Source organism: Anneissia japonica, unplaced genomic scaffold, assembly GCF_011630105.1.
Source record: "Anneissia japonica isolate Jap-2015-1 unplaced genomic scaffold, ASM1163010v1 scaffold172582_len1462937_cov174, whole genome shotgun sequence".
Lineage (NCBI taxonomy): Eukaryota > Metazoa > Echinodermata > Crinoidea > Comatulida > Comatulidae > Anneissia > Anneissia japonica.
The window spans coordinates 1367344-1379604 of NW_022725666.1; the positions used below are offsets into that span (position 1 = coordinate 1367344).

The 12261-nt window shown below is 33.2% G+C and overlaps 1 protein-coding gene across 1 annotated transcript in view; it reads right to left on the reverse strand.

Moving 5' to 3' along the window:
• The window catches only part of LOC117112805 (glutathionyl-hydroquinone reductase YqjG-like), a gene marked incomplete at its 5' end in the record, with an annotated part of 31594 nt that overhangs the window by 1426 nt on the left and 17907 nt on the right, over positions 1-12261 (reverse strand). Inside the window, 3 exon segments of the mRNA XM_033255977.1 lie at positions 2277-2393; positions 3172-3288; positions 3839-3932. Of these exon segments, the coding sequence (XP_033111868.1) occupies positions 2277-2393; positions 3172-3288; positions 3839-3932 (328 nt within the window).

Sequence of the window (12261 nt, forward strand, 5' to 3'; positions counted from 1 at the left end):
AGCTATCACATAGCCTTGAACCTGCACTTCTAGTAAATTATACTAATTGCTAACGGGGAAGTGTTTCTTTAGAAAGGGGACAGTGGGTAGTCTCCCACCTCTCCGCTAATCTCCACAGACTATTCATTATTTAGTCATCTTAAGCCACGACCTACAATCAATCATGATACTAATGATGGTACAACCAAGTGTCAATCGCAGTTCCCTGTTTTGAAAATGGAATAAACATCAGTAATCTTTTCGGTTGAAAAAACTCTGCAGCAAAAAAGTCTAGTTTTATTCAACAGAGAATTAAATCTGTTTGAATACCATCCATATCCTCACTGATTAGCAATAGATTCACAGAATTTTAGGGAAAGGAAAGTTGCACGCAGTGGTGGCCCCAAAAAGTTGCTGACCAGGGGTCTGACTGGGGAGTCCGACCTGTCTGACAGTGGGGTCCAAACCAAGGGGACCACTCGAGCCTCAATCAGGGTTCTGGAATAAAAATCGTAGTAGGGTTCAAAAGGAGAGTTTATATGGCTTAGTATGGCCCAAAATTTTGCTTTTAGACCACAATATTACGGATTGGCAATCCAACGTTTTGGATAGACAAATTAATATCTTTTGTTCAATGACCTTCGTTGTGGTGTCGGATGACGGGGTGTCCAGGCCTGTTCAAGTGGGTGGTGGGGGAGTCTTGCTCACCAGGCTCCCCACTGGAAAATTACCGTGAGGAAAAAATTTACACATTAGATTAAAATCATCTTATAACACCTTCATTTCTCTAGCGAGTGGCCCGCCCAATTTTCCCTGTCACCTCCCTATCAGTTCCAACATATCTCCTACCTAAATATGCACTAGTAATTTGTACGCCAAACTGGCATTCTACTATTACAAATTTATTTCAGCACAAAATGAACCAATTCGTAGAAAATGTGTTTATATGAAGCCAACTCTTCCCAATTGGGCAGAGTGACTAATAAGGATTAGCGATTAGAATGAAGAACTGGTGGCAATTTATCTTTGGTATTTTGTTCTTTTTTTTTGTTTTCATGTTGTCATGTTGTCATACTCCATAACTCTTTTGTGTTTTCGTGAACATGTGGTGTTTTCGTGGACATAGAGCACATTTCAAAATTTTCGATGAGATCATGAGGCCGAGTCAAGGCAGTTGGGGATGGCACTTGACACGATTGTGACACGTGAACACAGGTGGCTGCAGTCTTGGGGATTTGACCAATTTTAACTTTGACAGTAGGCCTATACCTTCGGCTACACCTGGTAATTTCAAGGTAATCATTTATTAAACTAAATTTACATGAATTTATATTAATAAGCTAAGTGGAAAATTACCACTTGTTAATTAACATATTCATGAATATTCATCTGGCTAACTGGAAAACTGTCTAGTAATGTAAATTTACCTGAATTTTTCTGTTGATAATTTGAATATAAGACCACCTGGTAGTTAAAAATATGACCACCTGGTATAAATGTATTTAAATATACCTTTAGCTAATTAGAATATAACCACCAGTTAATTTCACTATAAGCATCTAGCAATCAAAATTGACATAATTTACCTGTAAGTAATTTGAATAAGCCACATGGCAATTTAAATTTATTTGAACTGGTAACTTCAATGCATACACCTGGGTATTCTAATCTTTTATATTTAAATTTCATTTACTACCAAGGTGATTAGAACATAACCATCAATTAACTTAAATACACCCACCTACTAAATAAATTATAGTTTAGTACAAATACATTCAAGGAACACATTAAATATCATTATATAGGCCTAGTTCAGACTAGATGAATAAACCCAGCTCAACCCGGCTCAACCCGGTTTATCCACCTGCCTGTCTGAACTAGGTGGCTTATCTCAAGCCGGGCTGTGTTCCTATAGTAACTAGGCCTGGCGCTTCACCGTGTTTAACTTTTCTAAGCTGGGCTTTAATCATTGCGGGGGGCCTTGCATTGACTTCGGGTGATGAAATGACCAATTAGCATTCAATTAAGTACGCTGTGAGTGAGCGTACGTTTCGCGAGCAATGTTTTGAAACACGTTTCCTGGTTACGGTTCATTATTATGCAAATTCTTGCCTGGCTAAACCTGCTAGTCTAATGCCCGGCAAAGTTAGGCCGGGCTTAAAGTTGAGCCGGGCTTAACTCAAGCCTGGCTTATCTCCAAGTCTGAATGTAGCCATAACCCATCAATTTGAAGCAATATACACAAACACCTGTATATTTGAATATAAACACCTGGAAATTTGAATTTAACCACCCACCTGGTAATGCTTCTGGATGTGCTCCTGATCAACAGTCTCTGCAATACCATATGACTGGTAGATATCCCGTACATATCCCCAAATGCTTGGGTAATCAACAATACGTTTCTTGTTGCACTGTTAAAAAGTTTAAAACAGAAAATTGATTTATCAATGTTAAGTAAAGCCTTCTTCTCCAACTACTCTATTTGTCATAGTAGTGTAATTGTTTGACTTGTTGATTAAGATGCTTTCCTTTTAATATAGGGTCCTCGGTTTGCCTTATGAAATGAAAGTGATTTCTAAATTATTTTAAGAGAGTGGTACAGTTTGCTACTGGCAATCTAAATTCTCCTAAATGAATAGAATAACAATTAAATAAATTATTTAAAAGAATATATACTCTGTTGAGATTAAATTTAAAATTATTTAATGGTGAGAATCTTATTATGCAGAGCGATTCTGTTAACCTTCCCAGTATACACCAGCATCTAACCTATCAGTATTAATTTATTCAGTATGTATATGAAGTACACCTTCAGTTTAATTTAATTTCAATTTTAAGCACTTATTTTATCTGACTGGCTGCAGACATCACTCATGCACAATCATCCCCAGTTTAGCTGATCTCAGCTGTAAAGGAATTACTACACCAAGAACAATGATGTACTATATGCACATAACAATGCTAGTTCACCAAACAAATATTTTTATGAAGCTAAAACAGTAACAGTACTTTCTGCTAAGCCCAACACCTTGGATACTGTTGCTAAGGTATGTAGGACAAGTATGTTTATGAGACATTTGCATATTTCTGGCCCTGATCTGATTGGTCAGTTTTTAAGTTTGATTGGCACTCCAGAAAGTTCCACTGTTATTCCAGCAACTGTTAGGGGTAGCAATGGTTATACTGTACCTTGAAGTGGCCAACATAAACGGTATCAAAGCGCACAAGAGTAGTGAAGAGTCTAACGTCAGCTTCAGTGAATGTGTTTCCAGTTAGGTAGCGTTTTCCACGAAGAATCTCCTCAACCTACAATGAAAACATATAAGCAAACATAGTCTTGTATTTACTACTTACTGAATCAGTGGCGCCAATTTCCACCCTTAACACGAGCATGGGACCCAGCTATTTGATGGCACGGTCGTTGGGCTAACAAAATTTATTTGTTGACCCAATAGATTTGTTATTGACAATCCCTAATATTGCAGTCCAAATAGCATATCAATCATATCTTTTATTCCAAAACGATCAACTCTAGGGGGTACACGCCTTGGTTTGGATCTGCATGTTAGTGTCCTAACAACAATGATAATAATAATAATAATAATAATAATAATAATAATAATACAGGTCTCCCTCCAATTAAATACCACTTTTGGACCAGGGTTTCCATAGACTTTAGTAGCTTTGGTTTCTAATTAGAAAAATAAAGATAAAAAGACATTTGTGAATTTGGAACAACAGAAAAGTGGTCTTTAATTGGAGGGGTCTTTAATTAGAGGGAAACCTGTATTTGCAATAACTAAATGTTTTATTGTACATGTTATTTAAAAGTGATGTTATTTAGTTTTTACTTTACCTTATCCAGATGTACAAATACTTGTCTAACCGCTTCATCATATGCCTCTTGGGTGGTAGCGAAACCTGCACGATAGACACCATTGTTGATGTTTCTATTTCAGCAAAAGTAAGGTGACAATTTGTAAATAAATTTCTATACACTGCATATACTATAATTATATAGTTGCTATAAAAAAAAGTATAATAACTATCACAACAACAATATTAATTTGAATTTTCTGCTATTTTATTATATAAATATCAAAATACACAGAAAATTTATATCATCAGACTATTTTTTATGAAAATCCATAATATATCAGGCAATTTAAGGGCCAAAAAATATATCTGTTATTTGTGAGGAAATTAGTTTCATTAACCTACTTAAATATACTAAAGTGAGCAAATAAAATGTAAAAAGATATTAACAGTAGCTCAACATAGGCAGTCTATCATAAATAAAAACACTGTCTACATTTTATTGATTTTTTTTTACAGTTTGGTAAAGTACAGTTTGGTGATTATTCTTAATTCATGGACATCTTCTTTTGTTACCAGGGCAGCTACATATGTTTTGTGTTTGAAAATGCATCTATGCTTGTCAGAAATGGTTTCCCTATTATTGGTTCATTCCTCGAAATTTGATGCGCAAGTTTAAGGCTTGAAGTTTCAGAGTTCTTTAGTCCGGACCTTATTGAGGATATGCTTCCTGTACCGAGTCGTTTTGGTTATTCTGCACAAAATGAGCAAGTTTTTGGTGACACGTGGTATTTAGGCATTCTAGTCTCTGATTGATTTGTCGTTTACAACGCTTCCTTCCCATGTGGACTGTATTCGTGCCCTCGACTGTTTTAAGAAACCCTTTGAACCCTTAACTGTCTTTCTTTGAAAAGATCTACAATTACATTTCTAGGATACACTTTTTTGTAGTGGATTTCATCACAAGATCTTAAAAAAGTAAATAATTTAATTCTCTTCCTGAATAGGGGAAGAACAACAATTATAATGTGATTTTGATTTCATATACAATAATAATAATAATAATAATAATAATACAAGTGCTCAGATAGGGACATATTGTATTAATCGTATCACATGTAATTTTTTATTGTTATTACACAGCAAAATACAAGCTATTATTATTAAAGCTGACTTCCTAACATTAATTGTTATCACTATAATCTCCCCATGCTGTCAAGGAGAGAGCTGCCAAGGCTTCAATTTTCTCAACATAAACACTAACTTTTAAAATGTTAAGCTGCTCTCTTTCTAAACACATATATTTGGGAACGTACTGAATACTCAGTATGTTCCCAAATACTTGAAAAAAAGTTTACAAGTGATACAGTTGGAAATCGAACCCACGACTTCCAAATAACTAGCCTGGTGCCACAACCACTAGACCATGAGCCTGCGCTTCGTGACTAGTGTTGAATCCGATCCCCAAGTAGCAGCAGATACTGCAATGCTATTTCGATGTGCGTTTGCATCAGGAAAATATTATAGGAGTGATATTTTTTTCTAACATTTCTTTTTCATGTAGGGCAATTAGATATATATTAACATGTTAGGTAGGGCAAAGCATCACTCCCATATAAGATATTTTCTTGATGCAAACACACATCGAAATAATATCATTGTATTTTATGTTTTAAATATTTTTCTTTATGTAGTGCTCAATAATGAACTATGATAAAGTGAATACTGAATTGAATATTACTAAAATGTGCTACTGTGCAAAGCAATTAAAAAAAAAAAAAATCTAAAGTTTTGTCAACCTTCAATCTTGAAACAATTATCATAAACAATTAGTGAGCCGTACAGTTTTGCATTATGGCAAGTATTTCTGCATTTTTCCAATTTAGTCATGGGATATTTAATTATGAAGGTGAAGCAAGGATTTTGGGTGAAGGTCGTGCGATGGTGAAAGCAGATTTTTTATGTAAAGTTTTTTTTTTTTTAATTTCAGTTAACAACTTGAAAACTTGAGAAAAAAAAGCGGTGGGTGAAGGAACCACTGAAATCTAGTTCAAGACTCGATGATTCAGTCCGTGCGAATTTACAACAGATGAGTGGTCACTATCAATTAAACAGAAAGCATCCTCTATAAAATGCAAACTCCTCATTTTGAGACTTGCAGGCCTGATTCAAATATATTCTCCAGAAGTACAGTTTAAAAAAAAAATTATTCTACAATAAACAAAGTAATTTACAATTGAAACTAAATTCTTTAAGCAATGTCTTTCTATATTACAAATATTAACAGTAAAAGTATAGTAGTTCACTTTTTTGTAAGTGCAAACAATAGGCAAAATAAGTCATTTTCAGGTTTTATTCAACTTAGGTGGTGGTGCAAAGCAATAGGTTGTTTAAATAAGTAACCTAATTATTTGGAAGAGAAAAATGTTGTTTAATTTTTGAAAATATACATTTAGGAGCCATTTTTAATATTCCACAATGAAAATTCTATATTTTCTGGGAAAAATTGTAAAAATTCCAGGAAGTGGGGATCTTCCATAAATATCTGGGAAACCCGCAAATTTCGGCGAACTTGGGAGGTCTGTGTCACATAAATTTGAGTCTGGACAAAGCCTTAAGAAGTTAAGAATGCATTATGTCTAAAGAAATGTTTTAAAAGAACAATTTTTTTTTGGTATGAGTCATGGACGATTAGGGGAATGGTCTGTTCGACAGGAGTAGGGAGTTTAATCCCAAATGCTGGTGCCACCGTGGCTCACAAATGCTTCCTTTCCTTCCATCTGCAACATCCTCAATCCTTCAAGCCAATAAACTCTGTATCTAGTGCCATTGTACTTTTTCAGTTGACGTAACGTTGTGAATCGCAGAGTTCTCAAACATGTTTGGGTTGATTTAGCGTACTATCTAGACAAGATACCACTGAGTGATAATACTTAGCGTAGTGTGATTGACAAGTCTGATCTGCGTTCATGATAACTTCCCATAGAAACCTGGTGCCGCCTATCCCAATGTCAGGGTCAGCCTCGCGTCATAGTGATCTGGCTGACTGCGCTGCCTGTGGAATATGCGTGATTTTCTCGGCAAAAAGCAGGAACTTGCATAATTGATCTTGGGCTAAGTAGGATGGTGTGGCGTCCAGAGTGACTGACTAGATGTCTTTCAGTTTTATTAATACTTCTCTCGGATCTAATTTTTTCTTTTAAATTGCTGTTTGCTCATTTGGATTTGTTGCAGATATTCTGACATTTATCCTCTAGTTTTGAGTCACATGACCATATGTAACCTGCCAAGTGTAAAATTTGGATAATCATTTTCATTACACAGAGTCATACCTGATTTTCTGTTCTTCCAAAATTACTATATAATGAATAGAGCATGGATAAAAAAAATCATGTAAAAGACTCTGTCTGTGTTGAATGTTATATAATATTCAAACATAAAATTTAGTATTGCTTAATATGTATATAGCTCTCAAATGAAAAACAAAATGAGAAAAAAAATGTCCATGCTAAATAAAGAATGCATAATTAATAGAGTCTCTATTGTTTTTGCATAATGTTGATAAAAGTTATTAAATTAGGTGATAATAATTTTTTTTGCATGAGTGAAAAGCCTCTAAATCCGAAAAAAAAATGTTATGATCTGTGTCACTAAAATTTGATGACTTAGAAAACTGTTATATGCCCATATATAGTCATGATGTGCTTTTCTATGGTCATGATCATGATGTAACATCATCATGACTATATTAAGGCATGTCACATGTTATTGTCAAATAAATATGTAATAGTCTGGAGTGTTATTTGATTCTACTTAATTAACAAATTTAATAATTTAACTGAATATTTTAGGGGTCATCTACATTCTTCCACAGACTGTAAGTGTTGATAGAAAAAAAAAGAAGTTGGCTGCTATCCTGGCCCGGGATTTATCAATCTCAGCTTAGCAAATGTCTTAAGTCAAAAAAGTTAAGATGTCCCTAATAATTATCTTAAGCTGATTTATTACCCAATCTTAGCAAAATCTTGGCTTAAAAATCATCTTAGATGGCACCAACGTACAATCGACTTTCTAATTTTAAGAAATTTTAAGCTAAGCAATATGGATAAATTTGACTCAAGCAAAAAAATGGACTTAAGACGAATTTAAGCTGATTTCTAGTTTGATAAATCTGGCCCCTGGCAACCATTTGTTACATAAGTACAAAAGCCTTTTTTTCCCAGGTTTGTAATAGTAGATGATTGAGCTATTTTGGATTTCCAACATCCCAGCTTGCTTTCTTTCGAAGGTCTATGAGTGATAGATTGATGGGCTAAGACTGACCAAATCTTGGTCTTGTAAACCTTAAAACTAGTTTGTTTTTCGGATGATTTGCCGATAAAAGAGAATAATAGGAGCCAATGAATCACGATTGAATAATTACCAATAAGAGTAAAAAATTGACGTATGTAGTGATTTCATTTTCAACAACTGTGATGGACTTTTGCGGTTTGGAGAAAACATTTCAAAATGCGAAGGTCGTTCACAGTGAGTTTTTATGCCCTCAGGTATAATGCTCATAGTGCTATAAAAAAGTATGAGAAATACTGTAGGTTCCGATACAAATTTTATTCAATATCCTATCACATGCTTGAATGCTAAAGTTGATTCTGAGTTTAATGATCATTAATACGCCAATCCACAGCACATTTCAACTTTTATCTTGCGTATAATCATCTAACTAAAAGCTAATTGCTAACACCTTTACTATCAATTTTATAACTGAGCTACAGCGATTTTAATTGCTTTTGTTAATCCCTGCCTCTTTAGATCTACTTCTTCAGTATTGTCAATTTTGATTAGTTTTTGTTTTACTTTACTGTACGTAGCAATTGTATTGTAAGTTTTATGAAAGGCAAAATAATGAATAAAATTTTACTATAATCTCGTAATTATCTCTTATTAAACATGCAATTCTTATATTTTCCTCATGTTTACATATTCAACTTTGGAAAATAATGCTTTTGTACATTTCACTATAAATAAATAAATAAAAATAAATAAATAAAAATGAATAAATAAATAAATAAATAAATAATTGAACTGCTCATTCAACAAGACTGGCATAAGTCATCAACTTTTGCTAAATCACAAATAAAAAAAAAAACAAAAAAAAACCAATAAAAGCAAAACCAGTTTTTCATAAATTACAGAAATTGTTTTTCTATTGAAAGTCTTAAATTTGCTAGGAATAATTCAATAAGCATAAGATATAAGACAGCATTATGTACACATCCATTAAAATTCTTATATTTATTATTTTTTATATACTAATGAAAGCTGATAATTATTGAAATATTCAAATTAATATTTTAATACTTTTTAATTCTAAAATTTATATTAGGTTTAGATTACAGGATATCTTCATGTTAGTGAACATCTTTAAAATGGAAAAATTAATTATGAAAGTAAAATATTCTTAAAATTCAAACAGTATATGAACACAACTTGGATAGATCGTACTGAAGGTTTTATGAGGGGATGTTACATCGCAGATCTGGAAAATTTAATTTAAATATCTTTTAACTATGATGAAAAACTCAATTGTAAAGGAAATTAATTGAATAAAGGGGCCGAAGTGATTCATAATTTGAGAGTGATGGCTACAAATTTGGTGTTAAATTAAGAACAACCAATTAAACGTTGTCACTAAGTTGATAGCTGTTAGCTTAGCTTGTCTAGATCTGATCCTAAATCTAGGGACAAGAACTTAATTTTGCCAAAATGAATAAAATCCCCTTCTCAGAGAATTTGGGTCTTTTGTGTTGAGTTTCGACCATAAAACGTATATAGCAAGACAACTAGAGTGGCAGACTCCAATGTTCAAAATATGCAGAGCTGTGTATGTACCATACAAGATGGCTGCCGTAGATCCAGCCAATCAAAATACGCCTAAGCAATTTAACATGAAAGGTTTGAGTACAGCTAAGTTACCATAAAACTCGAGCGTTGAGGTGTTGCGGTATAGCAAACACAATTTTGACTTTCATTCCCCAGTACATTATCTTTAAATCAGATACTCCACTTGGCCTTTTCCTGGAAAGGTTAGTATAATAATTTATTAATATTAATATTATTAATGATGAATGAAATAATAGTAAGGTCTTATTTATGGTTTTAATATGTATATTAAGCCTGAAGATGGCGCTTTCTTACGGCAGCCATCTTGCTGAGTACACATACCGTACTCGCCCGAATAAGCGTCAGGGCGCTTAAAATGTTTTTTTGCACTTTCTGAGGGGCGCTTATTGAAATGGGGCGCCTATTTAAACGGGGCGCTTTATGAAAACAGAGTGAAAATTGAAGGGGCGCTTATGAAAATAGGTGAAAATCGAGGGGTTCTTATGACAACTTATTAAATTCTGGAGGCACTTATTGAATGAAAAAAGGTTATATAAGGACATTACGAATGGGGGTGCAGTGAAAAGATAATCACCCAGAGAACATGGCTCATGACAAGAATGCTGTGAATATCTACATAAACAGCAGAATAGCAGATGCAATTAGTGGTGGTGGGTAGTGGTTAGCTTGTTGGCCATCGACCGATTGAGATCAACAGGATGGCAGGATCATTGTAGGTTTTCTTGAAAATTCAGATAAGAATGCACTGAAGGTGCAAATTGTCAGAAAAAGAGGAGTAGGACTATAGGCCTAGACAAGTATGTAAGAAGAGGAAAGTTGGAAATATACTGTCTGTCCAGGATCGGAGCTCTCATCTGTCCAAGAGAAATATCCTCATTTTGATAGTGACCTAAGAAGAATGTTTTCCACTCTGCAGCTCAAATCAGTTGAACAACCACGTTCCCAGGATTGATTGGATTATTGACTTGCCAAAAAGAAAATCTTATGAAATTATTGAGTTGGGCTTATTCAAATTAGAAGGGGGCGCTTATTCAAACGGGGCGCTTAAGGAAATTTTCACATTAGGAGGGACGCTTATTCAAAAGGGGTGCTTATTCAAACGGGGCGCATATTCGCACGAGTATGGTACACAACTCTGCATCACGTCGTTGCCTAGTCAGAACTCTAGTTGTTATAGTAGCTCTATGGTTTCAACAATAAATTCAAAATTTTGAATTGCATGGTATACATTTATGCTTTAGCATTTCAAATGCAAATCAGAAGAATTATCCACTCTGGTAATTAGCAAATTAATTTAGTTGTACAATACAACTACTTGCATATAGATACTCCTCCAAGACAATTTTAAGAATTTTGTAGCAAAAAGTCTGCAAATTAGCAAATAAGTGAATTGTATTGAACTACGTTCCATAGATAACAAGCAAGTGAAATATAATTTGCCTCTAAACTCTTATATTAATATATGCTTAATAATTAATTCATATATATATATATATATAACATGTATATATAAATATGTATATATATATATATTATAAATATATGATATACAGTATATATTATAAGTATATACAATATATATATACTGTCTCTTATACACATCTCTCCACTTGGCCTTTTCCTGTATATATATACATATATACATATATATAATAGAACTGCTTTTTCTGCTTTTTACATACAATTGTTTCAGTTAAAAAATTGTATATACAAATTTTTAACAATTTAACAACATCAAATTTGAAGTAAATCTAAATAAAATTTTGACATTTGCCTGTGATACTTCATTCTTATATATTAATTGATTTGATTAACAGATTTTTTGTTTTTGTTTGCCTTAAGCATACAGATTGATCTTAAAATAACAAGCTAGGGGGCAGATAAATGATTTAGTTCCAGAGAACCCACTTCCTCTTAAAATTACCACAGTATCCCATATCTTGTAAATTCACCTCTCTGGGGAGAATAAATAATTTGAATGCAAAGGCATGACTACGCAACAACAGCAAATATTTTTAGTACAAATTTTATGGTTATGATGAGCAAACAAACCACAAATTTAATTTTTCCATTCTAGTATGATGTTGTGTCTGTATAATATACGAAAGAAAAAAAAAGAAGTTAGATCTACAAAAATTCTATTTATATACCACAAAATTTAGCAATCTTAACTGTGTTTATGAATAATTTCTTTTTATGCTAATCCTCAACATTTTGGACTTAACAATATTTGTTGGGATAAAAACAAAATTCATATGTAATTTTTACATGAGATTCTACAATTGATAATTTAAATTCCTAAAACACCGGAGCTTTTGGGGCACCTGTTACTGTTTATTGTATGAAATTTTCTTTATTCAGTGTTTATGTGGTTATAATTATCATCAATAACACATTTAATTAATATATACTTTGATTTCTATTTTTTATACTTTTGGCCCCATTCATCAGTCTACATATATCTGTTTATAGGCCCCTTTATGTCCTTATGTATCCGTATTTGTCTTTTTGTATATTTGCATTTATATACTACTACGCAGTTACTCTTTCTCTGTCACTCGC